The sequence below is a fragment of the Ambystoma mexicanum genome, chromosome 11 (genome assembly GCF_040938575.1).
Source record: "Ambystoma mexicanum isolate Mex_15411 chromosome 11, UKY_AmexF1_1, whole genome shotgun sequence".
NCBI classification, from domain to species: Eukaryota; Metazoa; Chordata; class Amphibia; order Caudata; family Ambystomatidae; genus Ambystoma; species Ambystoma mexicanum.
In genome coordinates this window covers 1,114,885,549-1,114,904,799 of record NC_090934.1, presented here as the reverse complement: position 1 = coordinate 1,114,904,799, position 19,251 = coordinate 1,114,885,549, and the positions used below count along the sequence as shown (strand labels likewise).

Here is a 19,251-nt window from a genome sequence, read left to right as displayed (position 1 = left end):
ACCTCTTGGTTATAACTTTCTCTGATTGTAAGGGTATTTCTCCTCTCCCCAACCTCTGGGGTATAATCCCCCTCAATCTTAGGGTTATCTCTTTCCCCCACAACCTATGGAGTGTAACTCTCCTCAGGTCTAGGGGTGTCCGACTCTCTCTTCCACACTTCCACAACCTCTGGGCTTTAACTTCCCCCAGCCCCAAGAGTATCTCTCTCCTCCTTAACCACTGGAATGGAACTTTCCCCAATCATAGGGGCCTCTCACTCCCTTCCCCAATCTTTAGGATGGAGCACTCGCAATCCCAGGGTTCTCTTCTGTCTCTCTCTCTTTCTCTCTCTCTCTCTCTCTCTCTCTCTCTCTCTCTCTCCCTCTTTCTCTCTCCCTCTCTTTCTCTCTCTCTCCTTCACTCTCTCTCTCCCTATTGGTCTCTCTCTATCCCTCTCTCTCCTAACCTTCTGGGTGCTACTCCCCTCGTACCTCGGTTTTGTATCTCTCCTCCTCAATCCATTGTTGTTTCTTGTTGTTACTCCCCTCCTGTTCCCATGCTTTGGTCCAACTCTCTTACTCCTCCTTTGCTCTTCCGGTAATATCCTGCCCTCTGTTCTAACTTTCTCTTCCATCCTTCTCCCAATCACCTCTTCTCCAAATCTTCGCCTCCTCTTTCCTTATCCCAATCATTTAATCGTCTCTTTTCTGGATCTTCTCCACCTCCGTACTTCTCCTAGTCATCTCCAATCCTCCAGATCTTCTCCTCTTCCCTCCTTCTATCAATCAACTTCTCGCCTCCTCCCTCCTACTCCCAGTCATCTTCTATTCTCTCCCCCGGATCTTGCCCCCTCCCACCTTCTTACAGTCACCTCCTCTCCTGTTACTGCCACCTGCAACGCTCTCTCTTCCTTTTCTCAAGACCACTTCAACTTATCCCGCTCACTTCAAACTCCCACAACATCTCTGTTATTTACAAGTCTTTTATACTATGCCAACCCCTTCACTGAAGTTGGCCATCTGTTTATGCTCAGCAGGTGTGCATTTTCTGACCCCTTGGGTGAGCGATTGGTTTACATTCCTTACTGTCTGGATGGTGTTTCACACCACTGTGTGATTCTGGCTCTGATAGCTCTAGCTCTCCAGACCAAAGCATTTTCTCACGGCTATGCCATCTTAGATTCCTATAATCGATGTACACTTGAATTGAGTATTCGTTCATCGGCAGGCCCAGTTTGCACAGCTCTGTTTCCTCCTAAAGGTGCAACCTCCTAATTTCATAGGTTCCATGTCAGCAAACAAGTTGACTTGGGTGCATATTTCACAAGTCAGCACAGAGCGTCATGCCCCTGAGAGTCTTTGATGTGTAGAATGAGATTTACCCCGAATATTCCTCACACTTGTTTCTGCAGCTATGTTGGCACCTCAACGTCCTTAAGATGTAATGTCAGCCATCTGGGGTACCCTTCTGACAAGTGTGGTGAGTTGGAAGAACTCCCCAACCTTTTTTATGAGGGGCCAAGCCACAAGGGACTGTGTTGGTCTGGCTGCTAAGTGATGTGCCTTCCAGATAGCGGTTGGGGTGGGATTGCTTGCGCTCGACCTTCCCTCAGATATGCGATATGCCGGCATTCCCATTGAGAATATCACTACCTCATAAGAGGTCAGAATACTACAAGCCCAAACATGCCCTGGTAGGCTGAAACTATGACTATGGAGCACCAGTGAATTATAACTGTTCAGTAAATGACACCCAGGAAGGTGAGGTGAATTAAATCCTAGATATTCAAGTGACTTTAATCATTGAGTAAAAGCCAACCACAAACAGTCAACCAATTTATGCCACAGAAAAGATGTGAACCACAAGTGTTCTTATAACGCTGGATGCAGAAGAAATAAAAATGCAAACACAAAGCGAAGGAAACAAAAACACAACTCACTGTAAGTAGGATTATGGGTGAGCAAGCAGTCAGCCACAGGACACACAGAGTCTGCAGTTTCAAGATGGCACTGACGACCCAGTCCATACTTCAAACCTTAGAGCAGTCCAAAAGGCCAAATACCAAGCAATTAAATCCTGACCGATACCAAGACCCAAAATGGGCCGCTCAGGTAACTAACCAATTCTGGGCCGGCTCACAAAGAGACCCAGGAGCCCATGATTATAAAGGAAGCTATAGACAACCACGGGATTGTGAAGACAGGGAGGAAGCAGACATGCTCCTTACCGCTCCATGGATACATGTGGGGAGACTGCCACCTAGGAGAAGGTACTTTAACTGCTGTCAACGTTACAGCAGATGCTCTGGCAGATACATGCTAGAGACCAAGCGACTAAGATTAGTGGTACCTGGAGGCTGGGACACAGAAACAAGTTCCTTCCTAGCCGATTGCAACAAACAGAAGGTCCTCCAAAAGGACCACTCCCTGAAGAAGCTTGAGAAAAGTACTCCTGGCAGGAGGGTGAGAATATAATCTACCTGAAAAGGAGCTTGAATGATAGAGTGGGCGTAGGGGGGAAAACCTATTCAGTTAATTTCACCTTTATTAAATATAGACATACAGTACAATTCGATATCATAAAAACAACAGTTAAAATAACACATAACAGGTTTATTTATTTAGTAATATTTTTATAGCGCACAACAGCCCAAGGGCATCGTGGCGCTTTTGCAGATATACATTGCTGGTTACAGAAGAAGGCATAGGGGTTAGAAATACAGTTACATTTTAGGATTCAGCTTGGGGTTACATTGTGCATACGAGATATCTATCATTGCATTTCATCTTGAGTAATAAGAGCGTGGGCTGTTGTAGGTACAAGGCGGGGTAGGCCCGGAGGGGTAGAGTGAGTGTTAAGTGAAAAGTGTGGTCTTGAGAGATTTGCGAAAGGCTATTAGAGAAGGTTCTGCTCTGAGTTTATTCGGGAGGGCATTCCATAGTTTAGGTGCTATGTGTGAGAAGCCAATGCTGCCGGCACAGCGTTGGTTGGCAAGGTGGCTTCTAGCGGGGGGGGGGGCAGAGGTGTTTTTGGTAATGGTTTCTAATAGGTAGGAGGGGCTGGAGAGATTGATGCATTTATGCGTGAGGGTGAGGATTTTAAAGTTGATCCTTTCCTTGATAGGGAGCCAATGGGCTTCTCGTCTAACCTGGGAAATATGATCCCTTTTTGGGATGTGTAGGGCTGTGCGGAGTGTGTTGTTCTGAGTTGTTTGGAGCCTTTCGATGTTTTTCGTAGAGGTACCTGCCAGGAGGGCGTTGCAGTAATCGAGTTTGGCTCCTATTGTGGCTCTGGCAATGGAAAGGCAGTTTTGAGTGGATAGAAATGGTTTTAAGGCAGTTATACGTTTGGTTTTGTGAGCAGAGGCGGAGGAGATATCGCTGACCTGTTTTGTCATTGAGAGTGTGGAGTCTAGGTAGACTCCAAGGGTTTTTACAGATTTATAGTCTGGTATATTGGTATGATCGATAGTAAAGTGAGTGAATTTGGCATTGAGTTTAGAGAGCGTTACCCTTGGGCCCAGGATGAGGATCTCAGTTTTATACCCATTTAAGCAGAGGCTGTTGATTGCCATCCAAGTTTGGATGGTGGCATATATCTGGAGGAGAGCTTCTGCGTCATGGTCGTAATCTCCAGTGAGAGGGAGGAGCACTTGGGTGTCGTCGGCATAGTTTGTGTAAGCTATGCCGAGCGCATTCAACAAGTCAAAGAGAGACTTAGTAAACAGGTTGTAGAGGGTGGGTGCTGGACATGATCCTTGGGGGACTCCACAGTTGATGGTGGTGGGAGCGGCGTGGGCCTGATCAGAGTAGACTTTCATAGCTCTTCCTTCAAGAAAGGAAGATATCCAGGAGGTGACTTTGTTGGAGAAATGGGCTGCATTGGATAGGTGGGAGGTGAGGATTTTGTGGTCCACGAGGTCAAACGCAACGGAGAGATCGAGCAGGAGCGCCGGTTTACCATTGTCCATTATTTTGGTGATTTGGTTTTTGAGATCTACAAGGGTGGTTTCTGTTCCATGGCCTTTGCGGAAGTCTGATTGTCTTCTGCCAAGCATGGCATTGGATTCTAAGTATTGCTGGTTTTGGATGTGGGTGGATTTGTCCAGAATTCAGTGGAGGAATGGGACGGCGGTGATGGGGTGGTAGTTGTTGGGGCAGGTGGGGTCTAGAGTTGTTTTTTTTATGAGTGGGCGAACTCAGGCTTCTTTTAGGCTTTGGGGTACTATGCCAGTGGAGAAGGAGGCATTAATAAATGCAGTGATGATGGGGGTAAGTGATTCTGCGCATTCTTTGATGATAGGGGGGGGGGGCAGATGTCGCCTTTGCAAGTAGAAGGTTTGATATGTTTGAGAAGGTCAGTAACTTCCGTTTCTGTGACGTCTCTAAAGACAAAGAGGGGAATTTGAGATAGGGGTTTAAGTGGAGGTGGCATCTGTGGAATGTCCTAGTTGGGGAGGGCTCTGCGCTGCGTTGTTATTTTGTCTTGGAGCATTTTGACTTTGTTGATGAGAGCATCCTGAATGCTGGAACACCAAGCTTTGTCTTTTATGATTTCATCTGGGGCTGTAGCGGGGGTGGCAAGGTCTTTGAAGATAGAGAAGGTTTCCTTGGTTTTAGAATTAGCATTGGTGATTCTGTGGTTGAATGAGTCTGATTTGGCTAAGAATATGGCTTTTTTAAACTTAGATGAGATCTCTTTAAATTCATCTAGGGAAGACTGGTTGGGCGCAGATTGCCATTTGGCTAACTCTCGCCGTTTGTTGATGCGTAGAGTGGATAATTCCTCTGTAAACCAGGAGTTAGAGTGCATAGATTTTTTCTCTTTTTTCTCTTCTAGAGGGGCTATTGACTCAATTTCGTGGGTGAGTACCTGGGCATAGGTATTGGACAGTGAGATAGCGTCTTTGTTGAATTGGTGTCTGAGTTCCGGGATATCGAGAAGCGGTGCAAGATTGGTTTTGGTAAGCTTTTTAGAGCTTCTGACTTTGGCGGGTGGGGCGTAAGAGAGAATCTTGTGAGTGGGGAAGGTGGGAATAGCAAATTGGATGAGATGGTGGTCTGTCCAAGGGAGGGCAGAAATGTTGGTGATGGTAGAGGAGCAGTTGTGGTCAGCGATCCAGTCGATGGATCGGCCTTTGCAGTGTGTGGGAGCAGTGATTTTATGTTCAACCCCAATGCTGGTGAGTTCTTTGGCTAGAGAGGCGGCAGCTTTGTCCTTGGGGTCATGTAAGCCTAGGTTAAGGTCACCTAGTAGGATGGTTTTGGTTGAGCTTTTTAGGTTGTTCCTTATGATTTGGAGAAGGTGTTTTTGGTAGTCTGATGGTGAGCTGGGTGGCCTGTACGTAATTAGGATATTTATGGTGCAGTTGGGGGAGAGAGATAGTTTAGTATTTAGAAGGTCTGAGTTGTTTTCCCATTGTTGGTTGCAGAGTCCAATGGAGAAGATGTCTTTGAAAATGTGGGGTACGCCTCCACCTTTAGTTGCTTTTTTGCGGTTGTCTCTCAGGATAGTGTACCCTTGAGGGAGGGCAAGGGAAAGGGAGGGGCCAGATGCTTCATGTAGCCAGGTTTCAGAGTTGTTTCAGAGATGGCAAGTAGGTCGAGTTTAAGGGTGGTGGTGAGGTCCTTAATTTCCAGAGCGTGTGCAGTGAGGGATCTGGTGTTGATAAGTGCGCATTTCAGTTCTGTGTAGGTTGATAGAGGTGGTTGTTGGTGGTGGTGGGTGTTGAGGTTTGGTCCCAGAGGTGTAGTGGGGCATTGGGAATGGGTGTAGGGCAGCTGTTTTGAGGGGGTGTAAGTTTGTGTGGACCGTGTATGGGTGCGATAGCTAAGTTGAGAGTTTCTGATGTCTGTGCTGGGTGGGGTGTTGCGGTGTGTGATGTGTAGCTTGGTGCAGACTCTGAGTCTACGGAGCCTGGAGGAGAGGAGGGGTTGATCATGGATATTGGTGGATTAATGGCAGGGCTCGGGAAACTGTTGCGGCCGTGATGTGGTGTAGCTATGGGATAGTGGCAGCGCTTTAGGCGAGAAGGGCATAATGCTGATGGACCAGATGGCAAGTGTGATAAGAGTGAGGGCGATGTGTGTGAGGTGGTGGTGGGTGGGTGAGGTAGCTTTCTTGTAGGATGCATGAAGAGACACATTGGTACGGTGAAAGTATTGATTTCAATGCTAGTAGCTATATTGCTGAGCAGATACAGTGGTCATTGTTACATGTAAGTGAGTAGTTTAATTAAGGTGGGCAAGTTCAGCATGCACGGTTCAATAAAGGATGAATCAACAATCACTAAAACAGTAGCAATTCACAAGGGGTAGTCTAATATCACTAGGATAGTAGCAGTTCAAAGTAGGCCAGTTTAACATCACTAAGGCATTAGTAATTCACAAGTGGTAGTCTAACAGCACTAAGACAGTAGCAGTTCAAAATAGGCTAGTTTAACTAGTTTTCATGTAATATGAAAACAACTAGTTTTCATGTAATATGAAAACACAATAAGTCAAGATAAGATCCATAAAATCCTTCAACCAGCCCTTAAAATGCTATTGTAATATTATCAGGGTACTAGCCAGATACATGTGAGACCAACAACTGGCCAGGCTTTCCCATGCAGATACAATTTTTCAGATCAATAATAAAATACATGGAGGTGATGACAAATTATTAAGTTCTATATCCAAATATGTCTTTGTGAGAAGCCATGCTCTATTAATGTAATTTGCCACTTTCCACACAATTGCTACATCATATGTTACTTTACATCGTCTATTGTGGTCCCTCAGAATTGAGAAAAGATATAGCTTCCTATATCTGGTATGAAGACGGCATAGCAGCAAAAGTGAGATGGTGTTTCAGTAAAATGTCTACAATAGAAACACAAGTCCGACTTGGTAGTGTACCAAGCATATATTCTAAATTTAATATATAAGGATCTCATCTTTTGCTGGTGAAACATAGTCGAGATGCAACTTGGATTGCCAATAGCACGTTAATCAGACATAATTTACAATCTCATTTCAGACTCAATGTCCCATCTTCACCATAATTGCCAGATTTCTCGGGTCAACTTAGCCGGTGATTTTGGGTATCCCTTCTTGGGACCGGGTTGTTCTCACTCTTGCTTGTTCTTCAGTTTCTCATACCCCACTCTGGGCTTTGCTTTCTCCTTTCCCATATTGGGGTGTTGTTGCCTTTTCCCTTCCTTGGGGTTGGATATCTGGTACCCTGTCCATGGGTCTAGTTTCTGATAGCCCATCTGCTCTCACCCCTCAGTTTAGGTATATTCATTTTTACTTTCACCTCACTTTTAGGTATGCCTGTTCTCACCGCAACCTGAGCTATATTGCTTGGCTCCTCACCCTGGGCTATGGCTTCTGGTAGCTCTGGTTGAGCTGTGTCTTGTCTTGCCTTGGTTTGCTTTGAGGTGTGCTTGTTCTCACCCCACCCTGGGTTATATTTCTGGGCTCCCCACCCAGCCTTCCCCTCACATGTCTCCCAGATTGGCCGCATACCTGGTTCTCTATGGCGGTCCTCCGTGGGAAGACTGGGAACGTGCTTGGCTTTTCGCTGGTGATTTTCTGCATGGCTGCTATTAAAGTTTGGACATTTCCCTTGCGCCCCCGCTCTATCCTGTGGTTCTTTGCTCTCAGTCCACCTTTGGTCTCTCACTTGAGAGGCACTGGATATCGCAGTCTTCTTCTCCTGCCGGCCTCTCAGTGTTCGATTTGTCTCTTTGCTACCTCAAATACAAGCCCAGCACTGCTCTACTTCCTCGAGACACGCCTCCGCACACAAGGTCCTCCCGCCTCTGCCACTACGCAGGCGACTCAGTCTCTATCTCCCAGTGTGGAATGCATCTTTTTGTTCCAGCCAAAATAGGGGCATGTTCATTCTCTGTGTGGTTATTTCATGTTCCAATGGTATCTTTAAGTGTTCAGAATACAAGTCAACCAGTCATGTATCTATTTGTGAGTCATTGCACCATTTAATTCCCATATGACCAGCAAAGGTCTTAGCCTCTGGGGATAGGGGAGGATAACACATAACCCTGTCTAGGGATTTCCTGTTCTATAGGGCGGATCCCCCCAGTGAAATCCTGCCTGCCAGGCTGCTAGGGGGTATTAAGCTTAACAGGCTCACCTCCAAGTCCCAAAGGGGGTGGCGCCCCTTTGGGGAGAGTGGACGAACTCCCTGGATTCCTCACATACCCCCAACATTGGTTATGAGTCCTCCTCTCGTGGAATTGCTACTCTAGTTAACACCCCATCCGCCAAAGCTATAGGGACTCTATGTTTTCTTCTGGAAATTTTTCCCAAGATGACAAAGCGGAATATATGTCCTCAGTTTCTCCTACCGAATAGGGTTGGAATAGCTAGGAGATGTTGGGGCATCCGCTTGTAACATAGTGGGGTACCCTGACTTCAAAGGTAAGCAGTACTCTGGGATATACCTCAGCATCTCCACGTACACAGATCATCTTTACTGCTCCCTCTAAATTGTTCAGGTATATAAGGTCGGAGCAGATTGCTGTTTGCTTACTACCTGAATCAACTAAAGCATTGGCCTAGGTTTGGTTTACTCACACCTGTTCCTGAGCTTGTAAGGGGCTGGTTGTGTACATGAGGACATTGGCCTCCTCTGGTGCTTTCCAGTTGTCCTCTCCCCACTCTTTCCAAATACTCTGTACGTGCTGATTCTTCAGGCAAGCTTGGGCAAAATGTCTCTTTTCCCTGCATAAAAAACAGGTATGTGGGATGGGAGGAGTGGGCTGCATGGTAGCCCCAGGTGTTTCTGTTGTGTCTGATAATTTTATCAAGGGTAAGCTCCCCGGTTTTCTTATGCCTTGGTCCTTCTTTCGCTGAGGAAGGAGAAGTGGAATTTCTTTAGCATAAGAAGCAGGCTGTTCCTTGAGAGGGAGTTTATTTTCTTTCCTACGGTTTGGAGTCCTGATTATATGATGTTTAAAAAGCGGAAAAGCCTCAGCATGATCTTGGGTTACCTGAATGGCCGTCTCTAGGGAGGGCTGATCGTTTTGTAGGCTGGCTCTCTGGAGAGGGATGGGCAGATAATTAACAAATTGCTCCAGTGTTAACGTTTCTAAAACATCTGGTATTCTTTTCTTCCCTAACCACTGCCATATTAACTTTCATATCCATCCTGCGTGTCCCATTGGGGTCTCCTTGAGAAGCAGCGGTGTGTGACTTCCTTTGGCAAAAATAATCAGTTTATCACACTTGTTCAGGAGAGCCCCCTTGATTTCATCAAAAGGGGTGTTACCTGTGCCATTCATAATTTGTTATGCCAACTGAGGTTCTCCTTTTATGAAGGGTGCCAAATGTCAGGTTTTAAGGACATCATCCTGCTGGAACTGGATAACTAATCTTTCAAAATTAATAAAGAAGGCGACCATATCCTCCTCTTCATGGTACGGTTTTAATAGTCTGTGAGGGAGAGGATGGCTACCCTAGAATTCCCATATTCCATCCACTGTGTTCTGGTGCCTTTGGTTGGAATTCTCCTGGATATCAGTAATGCTCTCGGGGAGAGACTCTAGAGACAGCGGACTATCCATCTCCAACCTGGAGATTGCCCAGTATAAGGCCCCAACAACGCTGTCGGTGGTGAAAAGAATCAGGCCCTGAATACTTCAGTTCAGTATCTTTTTCAAAATCATCTGGGAGCCCACTCGGGAAGGGGGCAGCATTTGGGATTTGTTCTTACCCTTTCTCCCTCCTGGGTTTTTGCTTTTGAGAGCCTATAAGGCAAGGTTTAATACCCCACTGTCCAATAGGGTTGGTATTTCCGTTACTGCCAATTTTCCTGCAGTGCCAAATTATACATTTTAGCGGAATTACTGCACAGTAAATCTGGCGATTTTCAGAAGAAAAGTGGTGGATTCACCTCCACCTTGTTGCTGGAGGTAAAGCCTCTACTTTACCTAAAAAAATGGGTGGATTCATGGCACAGTAATTCTGGCAGTGGTACTTCCGCCAAAAATCCCCATGGTGGCGTATGGTCAATTGGAAATGACCACCACTTATAGTCTTGTGGTAACTCCTTGGGACCAAGTGGCGATAAAGGTAATTGAGTTTGGCAAATGTTAACTGAGGTTCTCCTTTTAATAAGGGTGGCAAATGCCAGGTCTTAAGGACGTGATCCGGCTGTAACTGGATAGTTAATCTTTCAAAATTAATAAAGAACGCGACCATATCCTCCTTTTCATGGTACGGTTGCAATAGTCTGTGAGGGAGTGTATAGCTACCCTGGAATTCCCATATTCCATCCAGTGTGTCCTGGTGTCTTTGGATGGAATTCTCCTGGATATCAATAATCCTCTCAGGGAGACAATCTAGAGACAACTTCGAGATTGCCCAGTCTAAGCAAAAATGCAGGCGCCCAGAAGACTTCAGTTCAGTATCTACTTCGAAATCATCAGCATTTGGGATTAGTTTTTGCTATTTCTCCCTCCAGTGTTTTTGTTTTTGAGGGCCTATAAGGGGAGGTTTAATACCCCACTGTCCAATAGGGGGAAGTGGTAAAAATGTGTGGCGAATTCTGATACAGCCCCTTTTCCTGCAGTGCCAAATTATACATTTTGGTGGAAGCACTGCATGCTAAATCTGCTGATTTTCAGAAGAAAAGTGGTGGATTCACCTCCAGCTTGTTACTGGAGGTAAACCCTCTACTTTACCTAAAATATCAGCGGATTCATGTCTCAGTAATTCCACCAGCGGTATTCGAATCCCGGGCTCATAAAACATTGGATGGATTTCTGACATGGTGGGATTAAGCATTTTTATTTGCTTCAGATAATCAGTCTGACAGACATTTTCTGAACTGATTAGACACAATCTGATTGAAAAGCCTTTCAGGGATCTGCAGGTTGTGAAAGTGGAGTGTGTGTACTTCATGTACACAAACGCTTTTTTGCCACTAAAACCAAACAGTAATACTTAAAATGAGGAGTTGATGAAATCTTCATTTTTTAATTCGAAATTGCTATGTAGGTTCTTGGTAGAAAACTGCATGAGCCTAAAATCATCTATGTTGCTCCATGATCCATTTCAAGCAACCATTTGGACAGCAAGAAGAAACTGCAATGGTGGGCTTGTCTTTTATCCTCAAAATGACTTTCCTCTTCAAATCTATAGCAGGCACTAAAATGAAATGTCACCCTTTACAGAAACAATGTGATTACCAATGACATCTCTCTATGGCCTCCTCGCCTTTCTTTTCATCATTCTCAACCCTTTGCTTTCTGAAAACCATTGGCCGTTGCTACCTGACCATCGCGTGTGCCATGGTTTAAGGTAAACTATCCACCTCTATCAATTTCTTGATCTGCTTGTCATATGCATTCAATTTACAATCTGTAAATTATCAATCAATAAAATCCCACAGCCTGCACCATTCCATTATGCATGCTCAACACTGGTTCATATATTTCCAATAGCAATTAGTAAAAAGCAAAATTAAATAATTCTGCACACCCATTTTAGAAAAGCTGATCACTGTGTAGTGCAATACCAATGAGTGATTTCACAAAAAGCTTCTTGACTTACCATCAATTATTCTCTTCACTCTCCAAATTCGCAGAGTAATAATAAGACTGATGGCGTCCCAGGGACTACTTGGACCATTAGCTACAGTGGATGCCACCATTGGGGCAAGGGATAATACTATCACAGCACCGTCAAATACCTGAAATTAAAAAAAGCAACACAGAATTTGGTAAGCCATGGCCATATTTGTAAAAAGCTTTGGTGAAAGTGGTATGTAAGTAACAGATTAGTATTAGTATTCACATCCCGATGAAAACCAAAGCCAACAACGACACTCCCGAACAGCAATAGAACTTCTCTCTTACCACAAGATCATTCAGACTGCATCTTCCCTCTGCTCCCATGACCATTCCTAAGCACAGCAATTTACCGTTGCACCCACTTAAACTACCTGGTCTGGTACAGAGTCTTCTTTGCTGATCCCCCAGCAGTGGTATTTATGCTCATCTATCTATGAGGATCCTAACTCCGCATCCCATTCCATTCTAGGTGTTCTGCCCGACATGCCCCCTTTACCCACCATGAGGCTCATCTCCCAACCCCTGCACAACGAGTCTAGATCATGTTTTGCTTATACCTACACTACACTGCAGACAGTATTGGTAAGAATAGCTCAGGCATCTGCTTCTTCACAACACAAATGAGCTATTTACTGATTCATAAATTAACCATAACCCCCTGGAAACAATTACAGACCACCTCCTCTATACCACCAATAGAGGCGACTGAAGTACCACCCTTACCAGGATTTCCCAGATAATCAAACACCCTTATAGACAGAGGTGTTAGACTCTCCACCTCGAGAAAGCTGTCAGGAATGGCAGAGTCACTTAAAGCATCTTCGATAATGGTCATGCTCCAAGTCTATAATGCATGTCGTAACCATTTCCTAAGAAACGTCACCATTAACAACACTCACAAGGATCTCACTCAGACTACAATAAGGATAACCATGCGAGCCTAACCATTCCAAAACACCAGACACCAGCAGACCTCTATCCGCCAACTCCAAACTCAATAGAAAGACAGTTCCCAGATATGCTAATCCTACACCCTATTTGGGATTCTTTACTTTACTTTTATTGCTTTATTTTGACAAGATAGTCATAATTGAGAGCAAAAAAACAAAAATGAAAAATTGAAAAAAATGCAAAAAAACAATGAAATAAAGTCACACATAGTCTTCCATCTGTTTTGGTAAACGATATGATCTTCCCCATCTGGACTTGCCACCAATATCTCTGGAAGGAACTGACAAGGAAACATTTCTGGGTATGGTTTTAACCCAAGACACATTCTTCACTCCCCTTGTTCCATCATCATTACAAATGCCACTGTTTCCATCTTTCACTCTTTCACACCCAAACTGACATTCTCGCTCCAACTACCGTCATACTTACTATCTTCACATACCCAAATCCTCTCAACATTCCAAATCCTTCCATCTTCCGTTCTGACAGCATGCCGAAATGCTTCTATGACTCTGATAGGACTAGACCACTTGCATGGTCCCACCCTGAGAGCAGGGGGAAGATATATCCTAACCAACTTTCCCACCACTGAAACTTTATCATACTTGTCATTGCGTCCCCTCTTATCAAAATTGGCCTTGTTCCTCCTTTGCACTCCTCTGATCTTCTCACATACCGTGGCAAAATCCTTCTCTACCCCACTGCCTTTGTTATCTAACCACAAAGGGGCTAATTTAGTATTGGCCTTCCTACCTCTACTAAGTTCAAAGGGAGAAAGACCTGTGCTAGAATGTGGTGTGAAGCAATGAGCAATCACCCTTTGCTTGATCTCTTCCTCCCAATTCTTACCATTGGACCAAGCCATTCTGATGGTATCTTTCAATAACTTGTTGAAGCATTCAACCACCCCATTAGTCTGGGGGTGGTATATGGAACTTCTTTTATGCTCAAAGGAATATTTGACACAGAAATCTGCCACTTCCATGGATCTAAATTGAGTACCATTATCAGAAAGAATACTCCCTGGGTATCCTTCCCTCTCACAGATACAATCGATCACAGTTTTCCCAGTAATGCTATGTGCAATCAAAACTTCTACCCACCTGGTGAGTAGATCAATAACCACCAAACAAAATATCTGCACAACATTGCTACTCACAGGACCCAGAATATCCATGCCTACATCCTTCCATATTTTGCTCGGGATCTCAGTAATCACCATCGATTGTTTCACACCCACACATTTTGTTTCATCATTACAGCAAAGGATACAGTCTCTAATGTAGCGTTCAATCTGCAAATCACATCTGGGCCACCAAAAGTCATTTCTTATCCTTTGTTTGGTCTTTACGATACCCTGGTGGCCCTCATGTTCAAGTTCGATGACCTTCTGGCGTAAACCTAAAGGAGGAATTATCTTATCTCCTCTCATTATGAATCTGTCATGCACATGCAACTTATCTGCAACAGCCCAAAATGCCATCAAATTCGCATCTTCAAATTTTGACTTGTTCAAAGAACCCTGAGATTTAAGTAGTTCCTTCAAACTTTTGAAAGTATTACCATCTCGTTCAGCATTGTCCCATTCAGTCTTGGAGATTGACGCCGCTTCAATGCTCAAAACGACCTCCATGTCCTCTTCTCCATCATTGACTTCCGAAACATTTGTTAGACAGGACAAACAGTCAGCTGTAACATTTTTTTCCCCGGCACATAAAGCATCTTGTAATTGAACTTCTGAAGAAGCATCACCCACCTCCTGATTCTATTGGAGACCTTGTCCAGACCTTTTGACATAAAAAACATGAGTCAATGGTTTATGGTCTGTGCGGAATTCCACTTCGTTCCCCCATATAAAACTTCTGAACTTCTCAGCTGCTCATTTGATCGTCAAAGCTTCTTTTTCAATTGCAGCATATGACAACTCAGCTCCTTTCAGTAACCTTGAAGCGAATGCAATTAATACGTCATGACCTCTATCTTCTTGAGTGACCACAGCATCCAGTCCAACGTTACTTGCATCAGTTGTAATGATCGTTTTCCTGCTACTGCAAAATTTCTTCAATGCTGGGGCTGACCCTATAGCATCTTTAATGAAATTGAACTCTTCCTCACAGTCGTCGTTCCACTCAAAGCTCCTCTCTTTGAGTACTTCCCTTAGTGGAACAGTGTGAATTGCAAAATCCTTAACAAACTTAGAATAATACTCAGCCATTCCAATAATTGTGCGAACTTCCTCTTTGTTGCTGGGCCTTGGCATTTGATTGATGTTGTTAACTAATTGTGGTTTGGGAGAGATTCCCTCAGCAGATATCTTGTGTCCCAAATACTCTATTTCAGAACAGTTGATTTTACATTTATCTTTACTTAAAGTCATGCCTGCTTTGTACAACTTTTGGCATACATACTGCAGTCTCTCATCGTGCAATTTCTCGTCGTCAGCATGAATTAGAATGTCATCTTGGAAGCAAATCACACCAACTGCACCTTTGAACAGATTATGCATCACCTTCTGGAAAACAGACGCCGCAGACACCAATCCAAACGGCATCCTCTTGAACTGATACAGACCATCCGGCGTAATAAATGCAGTGAGATGCCTGGAACGTTTATGTAATTTAATTTGGTGATATGCGGATGTCAAATCCAAAGTGGAAAAAAACTTTGACGGCCCAATTGTTGATATTATTTCTTGTATGTTTGGGAGGGGATGTCGATCAGGAACAACACACTTGTTCAATTCATGCATATCTACACAAATTCTGAGTTTTCCAGATTTCTTTCTAATAACCACGAGTGGCGAAACCCATTCACTTGCATCAATGCTTTCAATGATTCCTGTTTCTTCCATCTTCCTTGTGTCTTTTCTGACTTCTTCACGCATAGACAAAGGAATATTTCTCAACTTCTGGACAACAGGATTATGGTTTAGTTTCAGCTCTATTTCATGCACATAACCCTGAAGACATCCTACACCATCACGAAAAACAGCTTCCATGATCCCCATGGTGTCCTCTTTAGCTGCAACACAGACATTTTCCGGTTTACTATCATCAGTGCTGACAGCAAAAACTGATTCCTCAATCGTGGAATCTACTTTTACTTGTAATTTGCACTGGTGAATCCAACTTAAAAGCAGAGTTCTGCCCACATTAGTAATATAGATTTTGCCTTTGGCACTCCTATCTTTAAATTTCAATTTCCCCCAAAACCAACCTATGGTGTCAATTTTCACCCCACCATAAGCTCTGGGATTGATATCAGTCTTGTGCAAGTATTCGTGTTTATCCTTGTTCCATAGGTGTTGTGGCAGCAACGTGTATTTCGCGCCGGGATAAATCATCATATTCAAATCAACACGATCAATTGAAACCATGGCTTTGGGACTCTCAAGGACTTCTTCATCATCATCTCCAGTTATGACAAATACGCATTCTTCGCCTTCTTCTCCACAACTATGACCACTGTCCGATCAGGTTGTGATGACTTATACTGTCTATTTGGCATCTTGCATCTGACGGAGCAATTGTTGATCATAGATATGGACTCAGTTTCCTCAGTGTTATTGGTTGAAACCTTAGCAGGTTTAATATTACTAGTCTCAATCTGCATATGTTTCACCTTATTTTTTAATTCTTTCACACACTCTACTGTATGTTCTACTTCCTTCGTCACGCGAAGTACAGTATCCAGTGGAGGATCATTTTCTGACCAGAGCTTTTCTCTCACTTTAGTACTCCGGCATTCCAGCATAAACTGATCCCTTAGTCGCTCATCAAGCTGTTCATTGAAATGGCATGACTTGGATAACTTCCTCAAAGCTGTAATGAATTTCTCGACACTTTCTCCCTCCTCTTGTGTTCTTTTCACAAATTTGTATCCCTCTAAAATGATACTTATCTTCTTCTCAAAATGTTTGTTAATTTTCTTAACAGCACGCTCATATTCATTGATGTCAGCACCTTCTTCTACCGACAATTCTGGCAGTGTTTCGTATTTCTCCTGACCAGCTGAGCCCAAACAATGCAGCAGAAGTGACTTCCTCTTTTCTGCGCTGCAATTGGCACCACATACTACTCCAGCATAGTGCTCAAACAACTTAATCCATCTCTTCCATGGAATGCTCGGTTCACTAGTGTCAGGCATAAAAAACGCAGACAGGGGAACACTGCTAAAAGCCATGATGCTGATGCAAGATCGCACACACTTATTTGCTCATATGCTGTGGTGAGTATTTTCTTATTTTATTAACTTCCTCCAGGTCCACCTGAAACAACTCAGTGAGAAAATTTCACACTGTTCTGATCACACAAAAATATTGTTGCATCAAATCATCTGGTTGTCAATATGGCAGTGACAAAAAAACAATTCATTGACAGCAGTTGACTGACAAAAAAATAATGCAATGTGCTTTGCTGCTGGTGGCAGTATTTCGTTGAACTTATCTCGCCTGTTTTATGGACACTGAGAACATATGAATAAATTGGAACACGGATGCACCACTATCTAGCTTTCCTCGGGGACCCTGGGAAGCAAAGCATGAATTGAAAAAAACAAATGTACCGCTATTACAGGTATTAACTCCTTCAACACGGATGTGCCGGTGAATGTATTGGAAAGCGCATGCGCGCGCACTAATGTCCGTATAATGGCCGTGTGTAACGGCGGTCCATATAACATTAAGGACAGTGTCACTGCCGGGTTTCCGCCGTCAGGGGCTGCAGCACGCTCCGATTTCAAGCCGAATGATTTCGCACCACGTACCTTAAACAGGCAAAGAATGAATGGGGCTGCTACTACGCTTGGGCATAAGCGGAGCTGCCTCAGCACCGACAACAGCAGACGCGCCTCCGAACTGCAGGTAGCAAATCCTCGTCGTCAATTTGTAGTGTTTAGGGGCTGAACAGAGGACACGGGGCAGCTGTGGATATGATTAAGGAATGGTTCGCCCAAAAAATGTTATTGTAGAAAAAGATGGGCAATAATAAAAAAAATCGATTGCCACTTTTTATTTTTTAAGTCCCTGTGTAAAATTTTGAGAAAATGAAGCTCAAAATTTTAAAAAGGAAGCACATGGGGGCATCCATTTTGTGAAATGGATGCCCGCCTGTGCTTGGTTTTGCGGCACTAATGAAGGAAAAGCCAGCCAGCTGTAGTAAACAAAAGCTACCACTGGGTGGCTTTTCTTTCATTGGTGCCGGGACTCGGAGGACGCAGACCGGAGACTACAGACAGAAAAGCTGCAGCTGCATCTCAGTAAGTGCTATTTATTTTTTTTAAAATAAGCACTATTCAACCTATGTTTCCAAGACGTCAAGAAATCGAGAAACACTTTCTATGGTAGTGAGGGTAAACCAGCTAGTGGTCAGGGAGAGGGGGAGCACTTGACGGAAAGGGTTGAGATGTGTGACAAGGTCACTAACCTGACTTTGTCACAAGGGGATAGGATCCCCTCTCAGCCTGTTGTGGGCGGCCTACAAGGGTGGGTAGCTGAGGAGGCCCCCATGTCTGTCCCCTCCCCCAAGTGCCTGTATGTATATGAGCAGTACCAACTTGCATCACCCCATGCTTCCAGACAAAAACGCTTTCCTAGAACCAGAACTGATATATATATATATCGACATATATATATATATATATATAGCGACATATATATATATATATATGTCGCTATAGCAGCAGTATGGAGAGGCCACCTGTGGAAATCCTACCCATCAGCATCCCATGATATCTGCCTGCAATCATTTGAGCCTCTGAGGAAGCAGGAGAGCCAGCGGACGAAGAAAAGGAGAGCTTACATGGCCAACTGACATCTGCACCATGATCCCTAGCACCGGGCGCACTGTAGCCGAACAGCTGCGCCAGACCTATTCCACCAAAGATCTAACACAGAAAATGTTTGCCCAGTGAACTGCCACTAACTTTGGAGATTGCTGCACGGTGGCTCCCTAACATGAACTGGGTCACTACACAGTGGTGTCACCACTGTTGGAGCACAGCGACCCCACCTGCTGAAAAACAGTGGGGCTTAACCTGGTATTTGTAACTTCCAGTGTTTGTAACACACCCAGGGAGGGTAGGCCAGGACCAAATTGGTGAGGGCCAGTAATACAATGAGAGAAGGAGGGGGATGATAAGAAGAGCAACAGGAAACAGGCAATTCTGAGATGGTTGGGGGAGGTCAGAGGAGGAGGAGGAGGTGGCAGGGCAAGAATCTAGCAGGAGGAAAGGGGGTGGACTGCAGTGCAAAGGCAAATTGTAGAAAAGGTGAGGTATTGCTTGGTGAGAGTAATTGGTCCTGAGTAGTGGGTATGCATGCAAGGTGAGTGAGTTGGAGTGTTAGAAGGAGTGTAAAGGGTGAGTGGAAGTGACTGTGAGAGTGAAAGAAGGGTGACTAAGTAGAAGGTGAGGTGCAGTGGTAGTGTGGAGGGAGCAGTTGTGTGGCGGAGGGAGTACTTGTATGAAGGAAGGAGTTATAACATCGAGAAACATCAGAGGGACAGAGGAGGAAGACATAGGGAGAGGTTGGAGAGAAAGAGTGTAGAGTTAGATGCAGGATAGTAGTGAGGGGACAGTAACAGTCAGAGTCGTGAAGAGGAACATCAGGAGAGGAAGGAGACTGAGTCGGGCAGAATGTCTGAAAGCAACATTCCCTAAATCTCCTGTAGTTACTAACAACATTGTTTGTGTAGGGATAGATGGAGAAGGCTATTACCTTTAGGCTCTTACTAATGGTATC

At 44.3% G+C, this 19,251-nt stretch overlaps 1 protein-coding gene across 14 annotated transcripts in view; it reads right to left on the bottom strand.

The window, feature by feature from the left end:
- The window catches only part of TMEM266 (transmembrane protein 266), an 818,009-nt gene that overhangs the window by 383,400 nt on the left and 415,358 nt on the right, over nt 1-19,251 (bottom strand). For all 14 annotated transcript variants that reach the window (XM_069624431.1, XM_069624435.1, XM_069624430.1 and 11 more), the window contains one exon: nt 11,542-11,680. In XM_069624431.1, the coding sequence (XP_069480532.1) occupies nt 11,542-11,680 (139 nt within the window). The remainder of the gene's footprint in view (nt 1-11,541; nt 11,681-19,251) is intronic.